The sequence below is a fragment of the Rhinatrema bivittatum genome, chromosome 8, assembly GCF_901001135.1.
Source record: "Rhinatrema bivittatum chromosome 8, aRhiBiv1.1, whole genome shotgun sequence".
Taxonomy (NCBI): Eukaryota; Metazoa; Chordata; class Amphibia; order Gymnophiona; family Rhinatrematidae; genus Rhinatrema; species Rhinatrema bivittatum.
The window spans coordinates 17,796,582-17,823,015 of NC_042622.1; the positions used below are offsets into that span (position 1 = coordinate 17,796,582).

A 26,434-nucleotide genomic window follows, 5' to 3' on the forward strand; every position below is an offset into this window, starting at 1 on the left:
ACCAATCTGTAGTGGTAGAATCTGCACAGAAAAGAGCAAAGAGATCAAAGCCTCACACTTCTTTTCCCCCTGGCAAGGAACAGAAGTTTCTAGATGCCATTGGTCGCCGTGTCTTCCAAGGATCAATGCTCATCTCCCGAATTGCCGCTTATCAGCTCTATATGACCCAATATAATAGGGTCATTTTTAAGCAGATACAAGATTTCACAGACTCCCTGCCTCAGCAATTTCAAGATCAGCTCCAAACCCTAGTAAACAAGGGTTTTGAGGCAGGCAAGCATGAGATCAGATCATCTTACGATATCTTTGACACTGCTACTAGGCTATCTGCAGCTGCTATTTCGGCAAGGAAATGGGCCTGGCTCAAATCTTCCGACCTTCGCCCTGAGGTACAAGACAGGTTATCCGACCTACCCTGGGTAGGAGATAATCTGTTTGGCAAACAGATTCAACGGACGGTGGCGGAACTTAAGGACCATCATTAGACCCTAAGACAGCTCTCTCTGATGCCTTCTGACTACTCTTCAAAACAGCCCTTCCGAAAGGACTCAAAGAAGTCATTCTTCTACCCGAAGAAGTCCTACCCGCCACGAACCAGATCCCGTTACACGAGACCTTTTCAAAAAGCCCAGTCTCGTCAGACACGGAAACAAAAACCACAAGCAGCTCCTCAACAAGGTCCTGCTTCAGGTTTTTGACTTCTACCTAGAGAGCAGCAGCCAGCTTCCATTACCTCACATACCAGTGGGAGGTCGACTGTGCCACTTCAACAACATATGACATTCAATCACCTCAGACCAATGGGTACTGGCGATAATTGCTCAGGGTTACCATTTGAACTTTCTCTCCGTGTCACCGGACTCCCCACCTCTACCGACGTAGAGAACATCCGATCACTCCATCCTTCTGGATCAGGAGGTCTCCCTCCTTCTCCAGTCCAAGGCAATAGAACCTATACCCTACTTTCAGCATGGTCTAGGATTCTATTCCCGGTTCTTTCTAATCCCCAAAAAATCAGGAGGCATTCGTCCTATTCTGGACCTACGGGCCCTCAACAAGTACCTCCAGTGAGAGAAATTCAAAATGGTAACCTTAGGCTCGCTTCTTCCTCTTCTACAAAGAGGAGATTTGCTCTGCTCTCTGGACCTCCAGGACGCATACATTCATATTGCGATAACTCCATCTCATCGCAAATACCTGAGGTTTCTAGTAGGCCCCAAGCACCGAGTGCTTCCATTCGGCCTAGCTTCTGCACCACGAGACTTCACAAAATGCCTCATAGTAGTTGCAGCCTTCCTCAGGACTCAAGGTGTTCATGTCTACCCCTATCTAGATGATTGGTTAATCAGGGCTCCCACTCAGCAAGCTGCTCTGTCATCCCTCAATCTAACCTTACACACTCTAATTTCATTAGGATTTCTTGTCAACTACGACAAATCCTACTTAGTCCCATCTCAAACCTTGTCGTTCATTGGGGCAGACTTGGTCACCTTGCAGGCAAAGGCTTTTCTGCCTCGACAGCGAGCTCTCACCCTCGTGTCTCTTGCACACCAGCTGCAGTCTCAGCACTCCGCGACTGCACGCCACTTTCTCATCCTCCTGGGACACATGGCGTCCTCAGTTCAAGTCACACCATTGGCCCGTTTGGCCATGAGACTCATGCAGTGGACTCTAAGGTCTCAATGGACTCAAAGCATTCAGCCCCTATCGACCATTGTCCATGTAACCGACTCACTCCGTCAGTCTCTTGCCTGGTGGAAAAATCAGATCAATCTCCTCCAAGGCTTGTCCTTCCAGGCTCCAGACCCTCAATTAACTCACCACCGATGCTTCCAACCTCGGCTGGGGAGCCCATGTGGCCAATCTGCAGACACAAGGATCTTGGTCTCCAGAGGAAGCCAGACACCGAATAAATTTCCTGGAGCTTCAAGCAATCAGATATGCTTTCAGGGCATTTCAGGATCACCTCTCAAATCAAGTTATCCTGATCCAGACGGACAACCAGGTGGCCATGTAGTACATCAACAAACAGGGAGGCACGGGCTCCTTCCTTCTGTGTCAGGATGCTGCACAGATATTTATTTATTTATTTATTTGCTTTTTTATATCGACATTCAATTCAAAATATCACACCGGTTTACATTGAAACAAATATTATTGAAGACCTGATACAGTATAACAGTTGAACAGCTTGTGGAATAAGGGGGGAAAAAAACCCCCTAATAATTATCAATAAATTAAACATAGAACTATATAAGATAATAAGCTAACATTATGAAATCAAAATTCAGTATCTCATCAATAACAAAAGGAACAAAACCGTGTATAAGGGGAAGAAATCTATCAAGTTTATTGGGGGAAAGCTTTGATAAAAAGCCATGTTTTAAGGTTTTTTCTAAAGGTGGATGTGGAGGGTTCAGTCCTTAGTGGTGGTGGAAGTGAGTTCCATAGAGTAGGACCAATTATAGAGGGAGCTCGATTTATAGTAGCAGTTTTGAGCATTTTTTTGCTGTAGGGAATAGAGAGTAAACCAGTGTCTGTAGAACGAAGATTTCTAGTAGAAATACAGTGATAAAGTGGTTTTTGTAACAAAGATGAGTCATCATCATACAATGCTTTATGAATAAGCATAAGTATCTTATATTGTGATCTAAAAGCGATGGGAAGCCAATGTAATTGGTGCAAAATTGGAGAGATGTGTTCAAATTTTCTGCAATTTGATAGGGATCTAGCGGCAGCATTTTGAAGCAGTTGAAGTGGCTTAATTGTGGAAGCAGGCAATCCTGTTAAGATGGAGTTGCAATAGTCTAATTTTGCAAAAATTAAGGCTTGTAGTACTGTTCTAAAGTCAGGAGGATGTAGTAACGGTTTCAATTTTCTTAGAACTTGAAGTTTATAGAAACCTTCTTTAATTAGATTTTTGATGTGGGCTTTGAAATTAAGTTCTTTATCTAAGGTAATTCCAAGGTCCTTAACTGACGTGGATAATCTATAATTTGAGAGTACTGATGGATCTATAGGTGGAGGCGTTAACTTTTTGGAGAGAAGAAGGAACTCTGTTTTGTTATGATTGAGTGAAAGTGCCATTTGAGATAAGATATTATTGATATCATAGAGATATAGTTCCCATTGTGACAATGTACTGTGGATGTTGTCTTTGATGGGTAACAAAATTTGGACATCATCCGCATAAAGGAAATATGAGAGTCCTAATTTATTTAGATAGTGACATAATGGAAGCATGTAAATGTTGAAAAGGGTGGGAGAAAGGGATGAACCTTGAGGAACGCCTAGTGGGAGAGGAGAGAGATCCGAAGTATTGTTGTTGTATGATACTTTGAAGGAGCAGAAGCTCTCTCCCATTCGATGTACCTCAGGGCCACCTACTTTCCAGGAATGGACAATGTATTGGCAGACAAGCTGAGTCGCATCTTTCAACCGCACAAGCGGTCTCTCAACCCCTCAGTAGCGAACTCCATCTTCCAACAATGGGGATATCCTCAGATATCCTCAAAACCGCAAAGTAGAGAACTTCTGCTCTCTCATTCGCAGCATACACTCTCAGTCCAGAGACGCATTCTCCCTCTCATGGGCAACCGGTCTACTTTATGTGTTCCCTCCAATTCCTCTTCTCTCGAAGACTCTCGTGAAGTTACGTCAGGACAAGGGAATCATGATCCTGATAGCACCTCACTGGCCACGCCAAGTGTGGTTTCCAGTACTTCAGGATCTCTCCATTTGCAGGCACATTCCCTTAGGAAAGGACCCGCTTCTGATCACTCCAAACGACGGGTGCTTCCGCCACCCCAATCTTCAAGCCTTGTCCCTGACAACATGGATGTTGAAAGGTTAATCCTTCAGTCACTTAACCTTTCTGCACCAGTTTCCCATGTCCTGATTGCTTCACGGAAGCCTTCCACGAGAAAATCTTACTTTTACAAATGGAACAGGTTTACGTCATGGTACTCTTCTCAGTCCCTTGACCCCTTTACCTGTCCTATCATGAAGTTTTTGGACTATCTCTGGCACTTATCAGAGTCAGGTCTAAAAACATCTTCCATCAGAATGCATGTCAGTGCGGTAGCCGCCTTCCATAAAGGTGACGGGGATGTACCCATATCAGTACAACCCCTTGTAACACATTTTCTGAAGGGCTTGCTTCACCTCAAGCCTCCACTACGTCCTCCGGCCCCTTCTTGGGACCTCAATCTGGTTTTGGGTCGGCTCATGAAATCACTATTCGAGCCTCTTCACTCCTGTGATCTTCGCTATCTCACATGGAAAGTGATTTTCCTTCTGGCAATCACTTCTGCTTGCAGAGTTAGTGAATTACAGGCCCTAGTTACCTATCCACCTTACACTAAACTTCTGCAGGACTGGGCGGTACTCCGCACTCACCCTAAGTTCTTGCCTAAGGTAGTATCGGAGTTTCACATTAATCAATCCATTATACTACCTACCTTCTTTCCAGGCCCCATTCCAATCCAGGAGAACAGGCTCTGCATACCCTTGACTGTAAATGGGCTCTAGCATTCTACCTAGACCGTACAGCTGCCCACAGGGAAAGCACTCAATTGTTTGTCTCTTTCCACCCTAACAAGTTAGGGAAGCCTGTGGGTAAGCAGACTCTCTCCTCCTGGTTGGCAGACTGCATATCCTTTGGCTTTCAGCAAGCGGGCATTGCATTTCAAGACCGTGTTAAAGCACACTCTGTGAGGGCCATGGCAACTTCAGTAGCACACCTACGATCAGTGCCGCTTCCTGACATTTGCAGAGCTGCCACCTGGAGTTCTCTCCACAACTTTGCAGCCCACTATTGCTTAGATAAAGCCGGAAAACAAGATTCCATCTTCGGCCAGTCTGTCCTTAGTAACCTATTTACAACGTGATGTACCAACACCCTTCTGCCTGCCCATTAGGATTCAGGATGCCCTCGGCCAAATTTTATCCCAGTCCTAGTGCCTTGCACACCTGGGTACATTTGGTGCATTTCTCGGACATCCTCAGCTCGGTACTCACCCATATGTGAGGACTACCATCCTGCTTCTCCTGTGAGAAAGCAAATGTTGCTTACCTGTAACAGGTGTTCTCACAGGACAGCAGGATGTTAGTCCTCACGAAACCCGCCCGCCGCCCCGCGGTGTTGGGTTTGTAACATTTCTTATTTTATTTTTCGGCACTACCTGTAGCTTTTAAACAAGACTGAAGGGGGACCCCTGCTGGCTGCAGGGTTAGTGCCATGCTGGGCATGCCCAGTAGGGGCCAGTCAAAGTTCTGGAAACGTTGACAAAAGTGTTCCGTGATTGGGCTCCATCCTGTGATGTTATCCATATGTGAGGACTAACATCCTGCTGTCCTGTGAGAACACCTGTTACAGGTAAGCAACATTTGCTTTATCAGTTTGAATGTTTGTGATCTGTTCAGAGCTTTCTCATAGTAATACTGGTTTTTCTCTGTGCTGCACCACCCGTATGTAGTGGCAATGATATCACAAAAGGAAAACTGTGTGCTCTGTCTCCACTTGTCTGAACTGGACTAGAGTAGCAGGATTCATGGAAAGAAAATTTAACATGTAAAAATGTCTCCTTATGTGTATTGTAGGTTCAGGAATTGCCAACTACTACACAGAAATTTAGTCCAGAACTAACAAGCAAAATGTAAGGATGGTGTATCATGTTATACTTTATTTCTGGAAGAAGTAAATATTTTTGAAAACTCATAAGAGATAAGAGAACATTTAAATGCATTGTTACATAGTTATTTCTTTTCAGTTATTTTTGTATCCTCCTCTGAAATATTCTACAGTATTTCTTAAAAAGTATAGATGTAAAATGTTACCATAAAGCCCATTAGGTCCATATTCAGTAAGCAGATGAACAGCAAAACTTTCTGGGTAAAGTTACCAAATAACTTTAGCTGAATATTCAGTGAGATAAGTCTCCAAGTAACTTTGCTATTCACCAGCTTACTAAATATTTCTCAGAAAAACCCAACTAATGCCGAATAGCTATGAAACCCCACCTCCCAGTCCCAATCTGTATAAAATTGTAGCTTGCAGAAATATTTATGAAAGCTAGTGGGAGGTGGAGAGGCTGGTCTTAATAGGAAATGCTGGTGCAACGCTCAGCTGTTCCGGTATTTAATATTGATTTATTCACTTTGCTCACAGGGACCAATTAGTGGCGAATGAATTGAATAAATTAGTATTAATGCCGGAACAGCTGAGAGCTGTACTGGCATCAGACCAGCCTCTCTACCTCCTGCTGGCTTTCATAGACACTTTTGGGGGCTAGCAGTTTGGGAATTTGGGTTAGGGGGCAGAAGTGGAACTGCTCAGCTACAGCTTTTCCTGAACTATAATCCCTAAGTCCCCTGCAAAAATTCTTTATTACTTTTAATGTACTTTTAGATGCCTTTTAAGATTTAAACTCTATTATTTGATACTGTTAGATATTTTTATTCTTCTAAGATTTAACTATGTTTTTATTGTATTGAGAGGCATTTATTCAATTTAATTTAAATCTTTTATCAAATAACTTATGTATTTCTTATTTCATTTGTTTTTGGAAAGTCAAATGTTTTAATTTGGCATTTGATAATTTGTAAACCTATGTGATGTTTGCTTCAAACGTCGGTATAGAAAAATTATTAAATAAATAAATAAAATAAATATTGGGATCAGGAGAGGGGCCCACTCAGCCAACTACAATTTAACATTTATTGGAGGGGCAGAGGGAGGGCGTTTTGGTTTATTTTGGAAGGGTTTTTATGTTCCTGTTCATTCATATCCCAGATCAGGCCAGACAAGTGGGTTTTGCATCACTACCAGAAGATGGAGGCAGAGAATAAAAACTTTTCAGGCACTGCTCATAACCGGGAAAGCCACCTGCAATCCCTCAGTATTTTTCTGTCTTCAGCAGATGGTGGAGTTGCAAACCTGCAGTCTGTGAAGAATTAGATATTAAAAAAAAAAAAAAAAGAGACAGGAAGAAATTTGAAGAGGCACACCCTGACGTGTTAGGTAACTTTGTGGGCCATCCCTGAGGTTGAGCCGGGTGAGTGGGGAGTTGGCGATCCCTGGTTTGGCTCATCCCGCAACATCTGAAGGGAGTGAAAGCCAGGGATCCTGGTACTCTTACTCCCTCTGAGGTCTTCTCCCCACTGCTGACAGTCAGGAGCAGGAAAGAATAAGTTTTCTTCTGGGGTTCTTCTCAGTGCCGCTGCTCCTTTAAAAAAAAAAAAAAAAAAAGAGGGCCGATTAGGTGTGGGGTTAAGCGGCAGCAAGCACAGCGGAGAGAAGATTTGCTGGGTTCTCGACAGCTCTGGGGGTCCTGTACATGTCTGATTTAGTAACTCGCACTGTTGGCAGGCATTTTAAGGAGCATGGCGGGAGCGTGATGGTTCCGAGTGGGAGGTTCTAATGGCACTGGCATCAGAGCTCAGGAAGGGCTATCAGGCATATGGATCAAGACTCATGCGTCTCAATGCGAACACGCTCTGTTTTAGCTCTGCCTTGGGGAGGAGAGTGGGGGAGGAACATCCACAGAAGCATCAGGTGTTAAGAGAGTCACTGGCTCAGCAGGGCCTCTTACAGATGCTCCTGGGGTGCTAAGGGCACATCAGCCATTGCTAATACATGCGGGAGGAAGCAGGCAGCTTCCGGGAAGCCCAGGGATTCTTCTCCTCAGTTATCTTCCAAGGTTCAAGCAATATTAGAGGACTTTGGTAGTGGAGGGGATCCTGATGAGGACAAGCTAGACAAGGTGCCTGGGGAAGTGGAAGAAGCAGCCCTTGGCCAGGAAGCCGCAGTGACCCCTAAGAGGCTAAGGTGGCTCCATCCAGGGGTCGGGGAGCTTACTCCGCCTGGGATGTGGATGCTTCTCAGGCGAGGAGGAAAGTGGTTTCAGGGATTTGGATGATCCACTAGAGGATTTGGGGAGTGATCCTGGGGACGATCCTGAGGGTGCATATCCAGAACCATGTCACCATGGGTGAGCAAGGACACGGTTGACCCGGAGGAGGTTCCGGTTATGGAAGGGGATTACCCAAGGGTTGTCCATCTGTTCCAGAAGAAGGAGTTGAGACCTCTTAGTCCCCAGGTGCTGGAAGAACTGATTATCAAGATCACCTAAGAAGAATCTGATAATGACAGGGTTGAACCAGTCCTGGATGGACTGCGGGGACCACCGAAGGCTTTTCCGTTGCCTAAGAAGGTGAAGTTGGTGAACTGGGAGTGGGATACTCCAGAGACCAGTTTGAAAGTCAGCACCAATTGCAAAATTGTACCCATTAACAAAGGAAGCCTTGGAGCTGTTGAGACTTCCCAAGGTAGATGTGTTGGTCTCAGCGATGACTAAAAAGACAACCATCCCAGTGGCAGGGTCAGTCACGCTGAAGGATGTTCAGGATCGAAAGCTGAAAATTTCAGTTAAAAAAGAATGTTTGAGGTCTCGGCCTTGTCTCTCCAAGCGGCAGTCTGAGGTAGCCTGATGAAAGGGCTTGCTTGTGCTGGGTGCAGAAGGCTCAGGAGAAGGAAGCTGTCCCGGCGTAAAAGTCTAAACAGGCGGCCCGGTTGGAAGTCAGGGTGTGGCCTATGTGACAAATGCGCTGTATCAGCAGTTTCAGCTCGGAGACTCCTGTGGTTGCATAATTGGTCTGCGGATGTGTGGTCCAAGTTGCAACTGGGGAAGTAGTTATTCGGAGAGGACCTGGAGCAGCTAATGAAGCATTTAGAGGAGTCAAAGGGGAATAAGTTGCTGGAGGTTAAAAAGAGTGGCAAGAATACTTTCCTGCCTCGTTCCCATTTCCGGGATATGAGGCACTTTCATTCTTGCAAGACTGCCTCAGCCTCAGGGCAGAAGCAGGGCTCGGGAAGGCAGCAGTCCTTTCAGGGCTCCCCCAGGACTCCCAGGGATAGTTCTAGTCAGGGGACCAGAGGAGAAAAGTCCTTGCAATGAAGTCATGCTGATCCACTCCTCCGGAGCTGCTGTAGGTGGGAGGTTAACCCACTTTTATGAGGAGTGGACCAAGATCACGTCTGACCAGCAGGTTCTAGAGATGATAAGAGATGGTTACGCTTTAGAATTTTTTCATCCAATCAAAGAAGTCTTTATGGTGTCCCATTGCACATCCCAAAGCAAGCGGGAGGCTGTTCAGGATAAGTTGCACCGTATACAAAAATTGGATGCAATTGTACTGGTTCCACCATTGGAGCTGGGGCAAGGAAGGTACTTGATCTATTTCGTGGTTCCCAGGAAGGAAGGCACTTTTTGGCCCCTTCTGGATCTCCAGAAAGTCAACAAGACACTGAGTGCCAAGTTTTGTATGGAGACGTTGTGGATGGTGATAGCAGCGGTCCCTAGAGGAGAGTTTCTGGCGTCTTTAGATCTGACTGAGGCCTATCTGTATATCCCCATAATCTCAGAGTACTAGAAGCTTCTTCGGTTCATGGTGTTAGGGCAGCATTTCTAGTTTTGGGCCCTTCCTTTTGGATTAGCAACAGCACCACGGACTTCCACAAAAGCGATGGTGGTAGCGGCGGTTCTGAGAAAGGAGGGGATTCATGTCCACACTTATCTGGACGACAGGCAGTAGAGGAGGACCGGAAGGCTCATGTGCATACTGCTCCCAGCATCCCCCAGGAGAGGAGTCCAGAGGTCATCGCAAGCGATCCAGGGATTGAATTCCACAGCCCCAGCTTCCAGAGGCCCCGCACCCTTTGCAGTAGAGGAGGACTGGAAGGCTCATGTGCATACTGCTCCCAGCATCCCCCGGGAGAGGAGTCCAGAGGTCATCGCAAGCGATCCAGGGATTGAATTCCATAACCCCAGCTTCCAGAGGCCCCCGCACCCTTTGCAGTAGAGGAGAACCGGAAGCGCGTACCTAATGGCGCACGATTCTCAAACCCTTCCATTAACTGAGTGAAGATTAATTTAGCGGTGGTTAAAGAGGATTGGTAAGTATAGCTTTCAGAAATTTTTGGGCTTATAAAAGTTTGGTGAAATTAAGGGATATTTTCTTTAGAGTTTGAGTGTGTCTGAGGTAACAAGCAAGCCAGAGATAGTTAATTCTAGTGTCTGTCTTTCCCACCCACTCAACCCTTGATTTTTAGGCACGACACACTTTCTCATAAAAAATCAATCAGGGTCTTATCTAAATCATACTATTATATCAGCCCTTATTGAAAGTTTAATCATCCCCTTGTAGGACACTAACTGATTAATTAGTAAATTCACCTGTAAATTTAAAGTACTCTCATTCCAACTCCCTTAGTCTCCTGAACTTAATTAGGGATTCAATAAAACTAAGATGAAGGCAGCAGTCCAGCAGCTAGAGGGGGGTTTCCAGTCTTTTGCATTGAGTGATTTTTTACCCGCCGGTGAGAGATTGTATATGTGCACTCGGTGCAAAGAGCTCCTGGCTCTCAGGGAACGAGTCCGGTCTCTGGAGGCTAGAGTAGCAGACTTGCAGGAGCTGAGGCAGACAGAGAGGTACATTGATGAGACCTTCAGGGACATAGTAGCCAAGTCCCTAATCAAGTCTGGCAGCCCCAGTGCTGCCTTGGATCAGAAAGGTCTCCCAGTAGGAGAACATCACCCTGGTGTAGCAGGAAGTGATCCTGTAGCAAGGACCTGCTCTCCAGGTGATGTATTGTCCTCTCGCACTGAGAACAAGTCTCTCAGGGCTACTGCTCAGGAGGGAAAGTTTAGGCTGGCCATCATAGTTGGTGATTCGATTATTAAAAATGTAGATAGCAGGGTGGCTGGTGGACGTGAGGACCGCCTGGTAGCTTGCCTGCCTGGTGCGAAGGTGGCAGCCCTCATGCATCACCTAGATAGGATTATAGACAGTGCTGGGGAGGAGCTGGCTATCGTGGTACATGTGGGCACCAACGACATAGGAAAATGTGTGCAGGGCATCCACTATTTCTTTACTATTGTTAGATTCTGCAGATGGGATTCTCCAGTCTACATCCAGCAAATTAAAGTCTCCAACGATCACCACCTCTCCCTTCTTTCCCATCTTTTGGATGTCTTCAACCAGATCTCTGTCCAGCTCTTCCTTTTGGTTTGGAGGCCTGTAAACCACTCCAATAAAAATGGATGCCCCATCTTTTTTTAGGTTGGCCCATAAAGCCTCTTCATTGCCCCATCTTCCTTGCAGCTCAGATGCTTGGATATTGTTTCTGACATAAAGAGCCACTCCTCCCCCTTTCCTATCCTCTCTGTCCTTCCTTAACAAGTTATAGCCCAGTATTGCCGTATCCCAATCATGCGATTCCGTGAACCATGTCTCTGTGACTGCAATAACGTCCAAGTCCACCTCCTCCATTAGGGCTTGCAGATCTGGGATTTTTTTGCCCAAACTACGAGCATTTGTGCACATAGCTTTCCAGATTTTATCATTCAGGTTACTGTTGTTCCTGGACTCCTTTTGTGACTTTAGTTGAGTTTTGTTATCCACTTCACCCTTTCCCTTCGCAAGATTAGTGCCTCTGATGTCAGATTCATCCAGCACAATGAGCTTTTTCCTTTGGTTACTGATCTGGAATTTCTGTATACATTGGTTTTCTTCTCTCTTTTCAGACAACACTTCAATCTTTTTCTCAAGAACTTCTTCAGTATTTAATACAGAGAAGGCATTTTGTACATGTTGCACTTGATAGTCCATGTGCATATATGTAAAAAATCACCAAAGTTAATGTTTTCCGAATTATCCCTAACAACTGAAAAGCAGGTTATTAATACAAACAAAAAACACACTTTGAAATGTCTGTATGCGAATGCCAGAAGTCTAAGAAGTAAGACGAGAGAGTTACAGTGTATAGCAACAAATGATGAGATTGACATAATTGGCATCACAGAGACTTGGTGGAAGGAGGATAACCAATGGGACAGTGCTATATCAGGATACAAATTATATCATAATGATAGGGAGGATCAACTTGGCGGGGGTATGGCACTTTATGTCCGGGAGGGTATAGCGTCCAACAGGATAAAGATCATACAAGAGACTAAATGCTCAGTAGAATCTATATGGGTAGAAATCCCATGTGTGTTGGGTAAGAGTATAGTGATAGGAGTATACTACCGTCCACCTGGACAAAATGATCAGACAGATGATGAAATGTTAAGAGAAATCAGGGAAGCAAACCAATTTGGCAGTGCAATAATAATGGGAGATTTCAATTACCAAAACACAACAGAGCGTCCGCTGCACTTCAGCCAATAGTATCCACAGTGAAAGTGCAGACCTTCTGTATTGAGTCCCAATCAATCTGATTCAATAACAAATTTGAAAATCAAGTTCTTTTATTGTTTAGTACGGCAACTCCACTGACTTACAGTACAGATATCTTATAAGTGTCCCCCGACACGGTCCCGTGTTTCGCATAGGGCTGCATCGGGAAGGAACACGTATTTCACAAGTGAAGCTGTAAAAGACAAAGAGATCAGGACAAAACTATGGACTTAATGCCGACAAAACTTCAAGCATATCAAATATACACAGGTTCAGCCTACCTGAATGCAGAATTTATTTAAACTTGGCAGGGAGTGCATGAAACCTTAGAACAGACAGGTATTTGAACCCAACAGAGTTGGCGCGAATTCAGGTGAACCGGTCATGTGGTTCCGGGGGGCCAATCAAAAGAGCCCTCATCCCTGAAGCGCAACTAGCAGTCAGATCAATGGGTGTCACTCAAAACCCCAATAATTACGTGAATAAATACCATTCTAGCTCATGCTTTAAACCTTTAGGGACCACCGTGTCTAATAAGAAGCTCCACCTTTGTTCTCTCCGACCGAGTTGTGCAGCATAATTTCCACCCCGGGGGGAACGGGGAACCACTTCAATTACAAAGAAGAAGAGATCAGAAATAGTGTGTGAATGCTGGACCCAGTGCTCTACCAGAGGTTCATTTTCACGGGCATTCCGAATGTTGGAACAATGCTCAATCATACGCGTTTTTACCATTCTTGACGTTTTCCCAACGATCAGCAGAGGACACGGACACTTAATAATATATACAACTCCCTGTGTGGTACAATCAGAAACAGATCTTAAGGAAAACATTTTTGTGTGACCGGGTGTGTGAATGACGAGAGGGATGCCGTATGACTACACATAGAACAATTACCACAAGGTTTATGTATAGCTGAAGATATGCGGACCACACTGGTTGAATTAGAGTCCGCATGAATGAGCCTATCACGCAAGTTTCTCCCTCTTCGATACGTGAAACGTAAAGGTCCCTGAAACAAGCGGTGTAAAGAAAGGGATTGCCAATGCTTCCGAATGATATTTGTGACTTGCCGACTTAGAACAGAGAAAGGTAAAATACAGTTATTTACAATATCAGATGAACGAGACTGCGGAAGAAAAAGCAGGTCACGGTTTACAAATAATGCACGCTTCAAAGCATTTCTCACCACCCTTCTGGGATAACCTCTAGATAAAAAACGTGTAGACATCAAGTTTGCCTGCTCCAAAAATTCAACACGAGTCGAGCAAAGTCTACGGAGCCTTAAGAATTGGCCCGTGGGAATATTATTCCTTAGGGCCCGTGGGTGACAACTATAAAATAATAGCAAGGTATTTCTGTCAGTTTCTTTTCGGTATATGGTGGTCACAAATTGGCCATCATGTACCAAAATTAGAATATCCAAAAAGGCTATCCGCGAAGGATGTATACAAAAGTTAAACTGGAGATTATGATCACAGGAGTTAAGCCAGTCTAGGAACATCAAGAACTGTACATCCGTCCCTTGCCAAATAAGAAGTACATCGTCGATAAACCGCAATCATAAAGGAATGAAATGAAACCATTCAGACGGGTAAACAAATGATTCTTCAAATCTCGCCACAAATAAACATGCTAAACTGGGGGCCATAGTGGCCCCCATGGCGGTGCCCTTGATCTGATGGTAAAAGGTGTCTTTAAAACGGAAAAAGTTTTTTGTTAAAGCCAATTCGGCTAGTGTCACTAGGAAAGGTGTGGGAACCCATTGTGGAGCCGGACGTGAGTTCAAAACATCTTCTACAATCTTTAATGCCTCCAACTGAGGAATGTTCGTATAGTGAGACAATGTCCAGTGTGACAAAAAAGAAGGACCCCACTGGAATTGGTGTGGATTCCAAAATTGAAATGAGGTGAGATGAATCCCGAATGTAAGACCATATGTTTGGAACAAATGGTTTTAAAAATAGATCAACAAATTGGGAAAGGGGCTCCAGAAGTGACCCGATCCCCGCCACAATAGGCCGACCCGGGGGGTTCTCCAAAGTCTTGTGGACTTTAGGAAGAGTATAAAACACAGGTGTTATCAGAAATTCTGCCAACAAAAACTTAGCCTCCCGGGGCGTAACTATTCTAGCCTCTAACGCCTGTTGAACCACCACTTTAATCTGCTGCAGAAGATCTGAGGTGGGGTCACGGGGTAAAGGGGGATAGAAGGAAGGGTCATTTAATTGGCGATACACTTCTGCCTCATATTGGTCTTTGTCCTGAATAACTATCCCGCCCCCTTTATCGGCGGGTTTAATTACAATAGAACGATCCCTCTCAAGGTTAGTAACAGCTAAATGTTCGTTTTTAGATAAGTTAAAGTGTGTGTAATGGTGGTCAGACACCAGACTATGTACATCTTGATTCACCAATTTTTCAAAGGCTAAAATTAGCGGGTCTATGGGTCTGGGTGGAGTCCATCTAGATTTTACATATACAAGCGAATTTCCAATAACACCTGTGTTTTATACTCTTCCTAAAGTCCACAAGACTTTGGAGAACTGTAAGTCAGTGGAGTTGCCGTACTAAACAATAAAAGAACTTGATTTTCAAATTTGTTATTGAATCAGATTGATTGGGACTCAATACAGAAGGTCTGCACTTTCATTGTAGGTACTATAGATTTCAATTACCCCAATATTGACTGGGTAAATGTAACATCAGGATTTGCTAGAGACATAAAGTCCCTGGATGTAATAAATGACTGCTTCATGGAGCAATTGGTTCAGGAACCAACAAGAGAGGGAGCTATTTTAGATTTAATTCTTAATAGAACGCAGGATTTGGTGAGAGAGGTAACAGTGGTGGGGCCACTTGGCAACAGTGATCATAACATGATCAAATTTAAACTAATAACTGGAAGGGGGACAATAAGTAAATCTGCAGCTCTAACACTAAACTTTCAAAAGGGAAACTTTGATAAAATGAGGAAAATAGTTAGAAAAAAACTGAAAGATGCAGCTGCAAAGTTAAAAGTGTTCAACAGGCATGGACATTGTTTAAAAATACAATCCTAGAGGCGCAGTCCATATGTATTCCACACATTAAGGAAGGTGGAAGGAAGGCAAAACGATTACAGTCATGGTTAAAAGGTGAGGTGAAAGAGTCTATTTTAGCCAAAAAAACATCCTTCAAAAATTGGAAGAAGGATCCATCTGAAGAAAATAGGATAAATCATAAGCATTGCCAAGTTAAGTGTAAAACATTGATAAGACAGGCGAAGAGAGAATTTGAAATGAAGTTGGCCATAGAGGCAAAAACTCATAATAAAAACTTTTTTAAATATATCCAAAACAAGAAACCTGTGAGGGAGTCGGTTGGAGCATTAGATGACCGAGGGGTTAAAGGGGCTCTTAGGGAAGATAAGGCCATTGCAGAAAGACTAAATTAATTCTTTGCTTCCATGTTTACTAATGAGGATGTTGGGGAGATACCAGTTCCTGAGATGGTTTTCAGGGGTGATGAGTCATACGAACTGAATGAAATCACTGTGAACCTGGAAGATGTAGTAGGCCAGATTGACAAACTAAAGAGTGGCAAATCCCCTGGACCAGATGGCATGCATCCTAGGAACTAAAAAATGAAGGAACCCAAAAATGAAATTTCTGATCTAGCCGTGCGTATCCATTAAAATCCGGGATCAGCGCGCGCAAGGCTGCCGATTTTGGGCAGCCTGCACGCGCCGAGCCGCACAGCCTGCCTCCGTTCCCTCCGAGGCCGCTCCGAAATCGGAGCGGCCTCGGAGGGAACTTTCTTTCGCCCTCCCCTCACCTTCCCTTCCCTTCCCATACCTAACCCAAACCCCCGGCCCTATCTAAACCCCCCCCCTACCTTTATCGCCGGATTTACGCCTGCTGGAGGCAGATGTAAATCTGCGCACGCCAGCGGGCCGCTGGTGTGCCATCACCCGACCCGGGGGCTGTTCCGGAGGGCGCGGCCACGCCCCCAGAATGCCCCCGGGCCGAAACCATGCCCGTGGTGCCGCCCCCGAAACATTGCGTCACCCGCGCCACGCCTCTCCATGCAAGCCCCTGGACTTACGTGCGTCCCGGGGCTTGCGCGTGCCGCCGAGCCTATGCAAAATAGGCTCGGCGCGCACAGGGGGGGTTTGGGGTAGGTTTTCGGGGGGTACGTGCGTATCCTAAGCACGGACTCCTTTGAAAATCTACCCCTTAGGGTATAGCCACTACTATTAATTACATCCACCAGCTATAGTTTTTGGGTAATTGCCAGGTTCTTCTGGCTTGGTTTGGCCTCTGTTGGAAACAGGATGCTGGGCTTGTTGGACCCTTGGTCTGACCCAGCATGGCAATTTCTTATGTTCTTATGTTATTAGTGCTGGGAATGGTTAAAAAAATGAGGTGAAAGAGGCTATTTTAGCCAAAAGATCTTCATTCAAAAATTGGAAGAAGATCCATCAGAAGAAAATAGGATAAAGAATAAGCATTAGCAAGTTAAATGTAAATTTGTCAAAACAAGAGGCAAGCTTCTGGAAATTCACTGTGGCAAGTCCATTAAACTCACTATGATAAGTCCATACTTTACACAACATGGTCCCCCAGTGATATTTCATAAGCTTACCTCTTGAATTATGAAATAATTAAATAAAGATGGAATGTTTAGAACAGACCAAGAGTCTTGACTACTTGATCAGTACCTACTATCTAAAAGGATTTATTTAGTACTTTAGTTCTATTTCTCACACTTTTGACCAAGTTAAATGTAAAACATTGATAAGACAGGCTAAGAAAGAATTTGAAAAGAAGTTGACCATAAAGGCAAAAACTCAATAAAAACTTTTATAAATATATCCAAAACAGAAAGCCTGCAAGAGAGTCGGTTGGGCCATTAGATTATTTGGGGGTTAAAGGGGAACTTAGGGAAGATAAGGCTATTGCAGAAAGACTAAACTAATTTTTGCTTCAGTGTTTACTGAAGAGGATGCTGGGGAGATACCGGTTCTGGAGACAGTTTTCAAGGGTGACGATTCAGATGAACTGAAGCAAATTATGGTGAACCTGGAAGATGTAATAGGCCAGATTGACAAACTGAAGAGTAGTAAATCACTTGGACCAGATGGTATTCACCCCAGATTTCTGAAGGAACTAAAAAATGAAATTTCAGACCTATTACAATTAATTTATAACCTATCATTAAAATCATCCGTTGCATCTGAAGACTGGAAGGTAGCCAATGTAACCCCAATATTTAAAAAGGGCTCCAGGAGTGATCCCAAAAACCCTAAACCAGTGAGCCTGACTTCAGTGCCTGGAAAAATCTTGGAAAGTGTTATAAAGATTAAAATCAAAACATTTAGATAGACATGGTTTAATAGAACACAGCCAGCATGGATTTAGCCAAGGGAAGTCTTGCCTCACAAATCTCATACATTTTTTTGAAGAAGTGAATAAACATATGGACAAAGGTGAACCAGTGGATGTGATGTACTTGGATTTTCAGAAGGTGTTCGACAAAGTCCCTCAAAAGAGGCTTCTAAGAAAATTGAAAAGTCATGGGATAGGAGGTGATGTCTTTAATTGCAAATTGGTTAAAAGACAGGAAACAGAGAATAGGATTAAATGGTCTGTTTTCACAGTGGAAAAAGGTAAACAGTGGAGTGCTGTAGGGTGATATCTCCTGTTTACCAATGATGCACCAGTTATGAATTGTAATAGCCATGCACAGGATAAATTCTGACAGGCCCAGACTCTGCTATAGCTGAAGAAAGACTTTTAACCAGGTGAACTTTAAATCACCTTGCATCAGTGGAAACTAGAGTCCTTGTTTCAAGCAGTATTGGGGGCCTTATCAGATGTTCCAACTTGCAGTTCGTGTGCAAATAAAGAAACCATTCAGAAGAGACAATACGACTTAAGATCCTAAGCAGGTGAAAGGGACATTCAAAAGAGCAGCCTGAGACAATGTTGATACTCTGACACAGCTTGGTATGACTACGTAACAGTTTCTTCCCCAAAGAAACTGGGGGGGGGGACCTGCCAACATAGCAGTAACCCCCCCCTTAACAAAGTAATGTAAAGGGGGAGAAAAGACCTGCAATGTGGCAAGAGATCCTCCACCCACCACGAGGGTATACATGAGCTTATGCATATTTATCAGCAGAGAAGTATAAGACAGGGAGTCAGGAGGCTGGAGGGAGGCTCAGTTTCAGAAAGAAAAGAGGTTTGGTTCCAGAAAAAGAAAGAAGGAACCTCCTAGCAGAGTGACCCAGAAGCCAAAAAGGGAACAGGTACGGAGGAAGAGGGGGACCAAATCCTGAACGCAAACCCGGGGAGAAAACCCTGAGAGCGAGAACCCTGTGCTGAGTTGTCCCGTGGGGCAAAAGGAGGGTCCAAAGCCGACCAGATCTCCCTTGTCACCAGGTTACCTAAGAAGGGTGAGAACCAACACTGCCCACTCTGCCAGCCAAGCCAGAAAGCAAGTCTTTCCCTTGCTCATGCTCTCTAGCGCTCCATCCAGAACCTGCTTCAGAGATGAACAGAGGAATCTCCAGAACGTTGGAATCAGGGGTAAGTAAGTTAGCCACAATTATTTATATCAAATCAGGCTAAGGTTTATGGCATGTTTTGTTACCACCCATGATACAGAATTTTCTTTAGGGAAAACTGGTGCTTAGTAGCCAGGATGTTAAAGATAGGAATTATTGTTATTATCTAAATGCTACGTCCTGCCAAATCTGATAAATAAAAGTCTATTTCAGAGGAGCATACACTTTCTCTTTTGCCTGACTTAGGATCGCAAGAAAGGTGGGAAGGCAGCTGCAGGGTCTTGTAGCAGATAGACCCCTGCACCCCCAACCGGCCTAAAGTGTCTCAGGGATCTGTACTTGGACCAGTGCATTATTATTTTTTTTTTTAATTTTTTATTTCTCAGATTTTTTCACATACAATATATGAAATAAGCACAATGAAAATACGGTAATATAATAAGACAACAAGGTTACACACCTTTCTTCATTTTGAAACATACAATATGCAGCAAAGGAAATTATACCTTAATATAGGAAATTTGGGGGCAAGTAGAACAAAAGGAGCAAATAAATTGCAATAAAAGAATACTAGGAAAATGATAGGAAGGTACCCCCTTTTTTTTTTTTTTTTTTTTGCCAATTACACTTCTGGAGTAATATTAGGATGTCCCACCAAGAAATCTCGCAGTTGTTTAGGGTCAAAGAAGATATAATTATTACTTTGGTACCGAACACAACCTTTACAGGGAAATTTTAATACAAAACGGGCCCCCATACTTGTGACCCTTTCTTTTAAGGCAAGGAATTCCTTCCTGCGTAGCTGTGTTGATCTAGTAAGATCAGGGTACACCCAAATCTTTGCTCCATAAAATAGAGCTTGTCTATTTCGCAAAAACAATTTCAAAACATGATTACGCTCAGATAAGAACGTAAAAGATATTAGCATTGATTTCCTTTCCTTTATTTCAGTTTCTATCGAAAGTTCCAATACTTGGGATATATCCAACGATGGTAATATATCCAACGATGGTAACTCTTCTCTCTCTGCCTGAGTTGTCACGCCTGGGATGGACCAGTGCATTTTAATATATTTATAAATGATCTAGAAAGGGGTACGACGAGTGAGGTGATGAAATTTGCGGATGATACAAAATTTGTCAGAGTACATAAATCTCAAGTAGATTGTGATAAATTGCAGGAGGACCTTGTGAGACTGGAAGATTAGGTTTTCAAATGGCAGATGAAATTTAATATGGACAAGTGCAAGGTGATGCAGATAGGGAAAAATAATCCTTGCTGTAGTTACATGATGTTAGGTTCCATCTTAGGAGTTACCACCAAGAAAAAGATCTAGGCATCATAGTGGATAATACATTGAAATTGTTGGCTCAGAAAACTGAATGTTAGGAATTATTAGGAAAGGAATGGCAAATAAAACAGTAGATGTCATAATGCCTCTGTATATCTCCATGGTGCTACTACCCAAGAAAGAGATCTAGGAGTCATAGTGGATAACACATTGAAATCGTCGGTTCAGTGTGCTGCAGCAGTCAAAAAAGCAAACAGAATGTTGGGAATTATTAAAAAGGGAATGGTGAATAAAACGGAAAATGTCATAATGCCTCTGTATCGCTCCATGGTGAGACCGCACCTTGAATACTGTGTACAATTCTGGTCGCTGCATCTCAAAAAAAGATATAATTGCAATGGAGAAGGTACAGAGAAAGGCTGCCAAAATGATAAGGGGAATGGAACAGCTCCCCTATAAGGAAAGACTAAAGAGGTCAGGACTTTTCAGCTTGGAGAAGAGACGGGTGAGGGGAGATATGATAGAGGTGTTTAAAATCATGAGAGGTCTAGAACGGGTAGATGTGAATCAGTTATTTACGCTTTCGGATTATAGAAAGACTAGGGGGCACTCCATGAAGTTAGCATATGGCACATTTAAAACTAATCAGAGAAAGTTCTTTTTCACTCAACGCACAATTAAACTCTGGAATTTGTTGCCAGAAGATGTGGTTAGTGCAGTTAGTATAGCTGTGTTTAAAAAAGGATTGGATAAGTTCTTGGAGGAGAAGTCCATTACCTGCTATTAATTAAGTTGACTTAGAAATTAGCCACTGCTATTACTAGCAATGGTAACTTGGAATAGATTTAGTTTTTGAGTACTTGCCAGGTTCCTATGGCCTGGATTGGCCACAGTTGGAAACAGGATGCTGGGCTTGATGGACCCTTGGTCTGACCCAGTATGGCATGTTCTTATAATTTCTTCAGAAAATAATTACCTTTGATATTATTATGCCTCACAAGAGAAATCTCGGAGGCGTCCTTGGAACGATCCCCTCAGAAACCTGATCGCTGAACTCAGCGGTGGCCACTCACCAGGTGTATCAGGGGGACTGCTCCGCCACCAAACTACCGGACCTTCTGGAGAGCTAAAATAGCGTCTCCGGTACCTCCTGGCTGGCTCGCCAAATGTAACCGTCTCTTTTTAGTCAGTAAGGAGGCCCAGACAACTGATCCGTAAAGATAGACTTTTATTGCCAGCAAGATGCAGCTAAGACAAAGGCTCAGTACAACTGCATGCCCCTCCCCTTCAGGAGCAGACTCTTATGCACTTTACAGTTCTTATCTTTTACACATGCGTTCTAAGCATTGCTGAGCAAGCATATTCCGGCTGAAGGGGCTACTGACCCCCTCCCTAGACACCCTGGAACTTTCGTGAAACTTCTCCCATGTTCTGCAGGAGAGGCTGCTGGGACTTGCAGTTCTGGAAAGGAATTCGCGAGTCTGCAGTAATACAGCCCATCACATAATACATCCATTGTTCTAATCTAGGTTACAGCAGTGAAAGCTTATCAGAGAATAAGAACAGCGAAGCCAAAAAAAATGAAAATGTGCAATGTGCTGACAGAGAGTTTCTCAATGTCCTAATTACAGCTGTATTGCAGACTGTAAGTAAACCCGTCATGAAGCAGGGAATTCTGGTACATGAAGTCCTTTGTCAGGTTGAAGCGTTCAGACTCCTTCATCCTCATATGTGACCATTCAGGGAGCCATCTTGAATCTCCCAGCAGTGGCTATTTTCTAAGTCAACTTAATTAATAACAGGTAATGGACTTCTCCTCCAAGAACTTATCCAATCCTTTTTTAAACACAGCTGTACTAACTGAACTAACCACATCCTCTGGCAACAAATTCCAGAGTTTAATCGTGCGCTGAGTGAAGAAGAACGTTCTCCGATTAGTTTTAAATGTGCCACACGCTAACTTCATGGAGTGCCCCCTAGTTTTTCTATTATCTGAAAGACTAAATAATGATTCACATCTACCCGTTCTAGACCTCTCATGATTTTAAACACCTCTATCATATCCCCCCTCAGCCATCTCTTCTCCAAACTGAAAAGTCCTAACCTCTTTAGTCTTTCCTCATAGGGGAGCTTTTCCATTCCCCTTATCATTTTGGTCACCCTTCTCTGTATCTTCTCCATCGTGGCGACCAGAATTGTACACAGTATTCAAGGTGCAGTCTCACCATGGAGCGATACAGTGGCATTATGACATTTTCCGTTTTATTCACCATTCCCTTCCTAATAATTCCCAACATTCTGTTTGCTTTTTTGACTGCCGCAGCACACTGAACTGACGATTTCAATGTGTATCCACTATGACGCCTAGATCTCTTTCTTGGGTGGTAGCACCTAATATGGAACCTAACATTGTGTAACTATAGCATGGGTTATTTTTCCCTATGTGCATCACCTTGCATTTATCCACACTAAATTTCATCTGCCATTTTGATGCCCAATTTTCCAGTCTGACAAGGTCTTCCTGCAATTTATCACAATCTGCTTGTGATTTAACTACTCTGAATAATTTTGTATCATCTGCAAATTTGATTACCTCACTCGTATTTCTTTACAGATCATTTATAAATATATTGAAAAGTAAGGGTCCCAATGCAGATCCCTGACTTCTTTAGTGAATACCAAACTAAAGTATTTGTTTAATATTTCTGCCATTTCTTAGTTACTCTCCATTTCCACTATACCACTTCTGACCTCTCTTCTTTCACTGATATATCTGAAAAATGTTTTGTCTCCTCGCTTTACCTCTTTGGCCATCCTTTCTTCCCTGTGTTCCTTTTTTGGGGATCCTTTATACTTCTTGAATGCTGTTCTTTTTGCCTTTATTTTTTCAGCCACTTCCTTAGAGAACCATATCTGTTTCTTTTTCCTCTTGTTCATTTACTTTTCTAACATATAGAGTTGTTGCATTTGTAATAGCTCCTATTAACTTGGCCCACTGTTGTTCCACTTCACCCATTTCTCCCAGTCTACCAGTTCCTCTTCCAGGTACATCCCCAGTTCAACAAAGTCTATATTTTGTAAATTCAAAACTCGGGTCTTCATGTGTCTTCTCTGTATCTTATTTGCAAAATCATACCATACCAGCTGATGATCATTGTTGCTCAGGTGAACTCTCCTACCTGAACATTAAAGACATTATCACTATTAGTAAGCACTAGATCAAGTATCAGACCTGTCTCATGGGTTCCATTACCATTTGTTTGAGCAGAGCCCCTTGAAGAGCATCCACTATCTCTCTACTTCTCGTAGATTTCACAGAAGGAATACTCTAATCCACATCCGGCAGATTAAAATCTCCAACGAGCAATGCTTCGCCCTTCTTTCTCACCTTTTGGAAGTCTTCTATGAGTTCTCTGTCAATTTCTTCTGTTTGAGTTGGCTACCTGTAGATCACACCAGTAAAAATGGAAGTACTATCTTCTTTTTCTAGGACAGTCCACAATGCTTCTTCTCTACCCCACGTCCCTTGCAAATCAGTTGCTTGGATATTATTTTTGACATAAAGAGCTACTCCTCCCCCTGTTCTGTCTTTTCTTAGTAAATTATAGCCCAGGATGGCCAAATCCTAATCATGAGATTCAGTGAATCAAGTCTCCATAACCGCAACAATGTCCAAGTCCGCCTCCACCATTAGGGCCTGCAAGTCTGGGATTTTGTTATCCAGACTATGAGCATTTGTATTCATAGCTTTCCAGCTGCTCTTCCTAGTCAACTTTTCTATATTTTTGAACTGAAAGATTTTGTTATTTTTTCTTCCCTCTTCCTGTTTTGCTTGGGGGTGACATGCCAAGTGCCCTGGCCTCCTCCTGCCATCCCTGTTCTTTAGTTTAAATGCCTGATAATGTATAATCTGAATTTTTCATTTAGCTCCTCTTTCCTGCCATTGACAAATGTAGGCTATCATTACCATATAATCTTTTATTGTTCCATACATGGCCCCAGCCTTCAGTGTATCCAAAGCCATTCTTTACACCAGGTTTTGACAAGACATTGAAGTTATCTATATGGCATGATCTTTTCTTTTTCTTTCCATGAACAGGTAATACTTCTGAAAAGGCAATAGTCTTTGCCATATGTCTAATCTTTTTCCCTAGATTTTGGAAATCTTTCTGTATTTTATGGGCATCGTTTCTAGCAATATATCAATGTTATAATCCCCAGGTTGATATCCTATTTCTTACTTTCTTCTATAATTGCATTGACCAACTTGTTTGCATTTCTGTTAGCTGAGGATCCTGGAAGGCATTAACTATTGTGACCCCCATCATAATGAGTCCCCAAATTGATTCTTTTGATGATTGAATCTTCCAGCAGAAACATATTTTTTTAGGACATTTAATCATATTGATGGATTTCTGGATGCATTGGATGAAAATTTCCCATTCAGGCATCATTTCATATTCTGTTATTTGGACTTCTTCATTTTCCAGTGCAGAAAATGCATTATGTAAGGACACCAGCAGGAAAAGTGTGTGCCTCTTCGTCACAGGCCTTATTCTGCCCGAGCCCTTTGTAATCCAATTTATCCTGGGATTCTGAATCCTTGATGACTGGCTTCTCTGTGGGAATGAGGGTAAATACTCAGGATGCTTCAAAGTTGGGGAAACTGGGTGTCTCAGAGTCACAGGTCTTGTTCTACCAGAGCCCACTGTAAACCATTTATACCTGGGTTTGTGAATCATTTGTGAGAGTTAGGAGACATATACTGGATACTGCAAGGAAGGGGAGGTTATTTGAATCTTGCATAATATCTCCTTCAGGTGCATTAGCTCCTTATTCATGGCAGACAGCTGAAAATAAGTTAGACAACCTTTAATTCTCCAAATAATAGGTCTTGGGATATAAGCACCACAATTGTTGCACTGAATAAAATACATTTTTCTAATAGAGACGAATAAGCTAGTTAAGAGATTAATATTTCAGGCCTATATTGTTCAATTATCCTAGGTCCTTAGAAAAAATATTTAAGAAGGAAACACTCTTAGGGGTGGGAGGGAATAAACAGCAGAGAAAAAGCAAATTATATTGGGAAAATACAGAGTAAAGTTAGATTAAATTAGACTTTTAAACTTAGGCAAAAGCAGGAACAGGTAAGCAGTGCTGGAACCAGGCACACTGTGCTAGAATATTATTGGGCGAATTTTTAAAGGGCCATGCACGTAAAAATCAGAATTAGCCATACATGTAAGTCCTGATACGCGCACAAGTGCCAGGCCCTGAAAAGGGCGGGCCGGAGGGCATGGTCTGGGTGAGGTAGGATGGAGGCCGGCCAGGACATTGGCCGTTAGCTGCTGTTCCGGGAAAGTGCGCACCAGCAGCCGGCAGGCGCGTGGAAGTTGCTTCTGCTCCAACAGAGCAGTAAGTAAAAAACAAAAAAAATGGGGATAGTTAGGGTTAGGTTAGGGGTCGGAGTGGAGAGAGGAAGAGGTAGAAAGAGTAGGGCTAGGGATAGGAAACCCTCCCAGCCCACTCCTTAATTGGAGCGGACTGGGAGGGAACTGGGGAAGGCCCGATTGCGTCGTTGCTAGTAGTTTACTAAAATTCACCCTCCTCCCTGCATGCGCTACCCGCACATGCACGCATTCATTTTAAAATACGGCATGCATGTGTGTGTGGCCAACAGATTTTTTTTTTGTAATTATCTTTTTATTAAGGCAATAATAACAACCATATGACATACATAAAGAAAACACAGTCTCATAATAATACAGTGTGAACCGTACAATGCGATCAAAACTCTATCATGACAATCTCCAATGAAAATGAGAATAATGTGCCTTCATTCCCCCTTCCTCCCTTAATCCCCTCCCTTCCCCCCTCCCCTTTACTATTCCGTTCTTATGTCTGTGTTGCATCCTGAACCTGTAACCATCTCTTGTAAGCCTGCCAAGTGTCATTGAATCTAGATAGTCTGTCTCTTCGGATCGCTGTGATATATTCCATGTGATGTATCCATTTAAGTCTCTGAAGAACCTCTGACCATGTCGGAGCCCTATCTTCCTTCCAGTGTTTCGCGATTTCTCCGCGCACCACATGGGCCACTGCTCTGAGGAATTGTTGTTGTGGCGTGGTCACATTTTCCACTGGGGTATGTAGTAGAGCCCCTTGCATTGTCCAAGTCATTTTTATTAGAAGAGAACCATTATACCATTTCTCCACTTGACCCCATAACCGTTGAATTACAGGGCACTGCCATCACATATGCTTAAAGTCTACTTCTAAACCACACTTTTTCCAACATAAAGCATCTTTTTTGACCTTCATTTTACATAATTTAGATGGAGTATAATAC

General features: G+C 43.2%; 1 protein-coding gene and 1 long non-coding RNA gene across 9 annotated transcripts in view; one reads left to right on the forward strand and one right to left on the reverse strand.

The window, feature by feature from the left end:
- The window catches only part of SYCP2 (synaptonemal complex protein 2), a 752,024-nt gene that overhangs the window by 522,535 nt on the left and 203,055 nt on the right, over positions 1-26,434 (forward strand). For all 8 annotated transcript variants that reach the window (XM_029611557.1, XM_029611556.1, XM_029611555.1 and 5 more), the window contains one exon: positions 5,602-5,657. In XM_029611557.1, coding sequence (XP_029467417.1) covers positions 5,602-5,657 — 56 coding nt within the window. The remainder of the gene's footprint in view (positions 1-5,601; positions 5,658-26,434) is intronic.
- The window catches only part of LOC115096642, a 112,091-nt gene that overhangs the window by 35,734 nt on the left and 49,923 nt on the right, over positions 1-26,434 (reverse strand). The window lies entirely within an intron of this gene.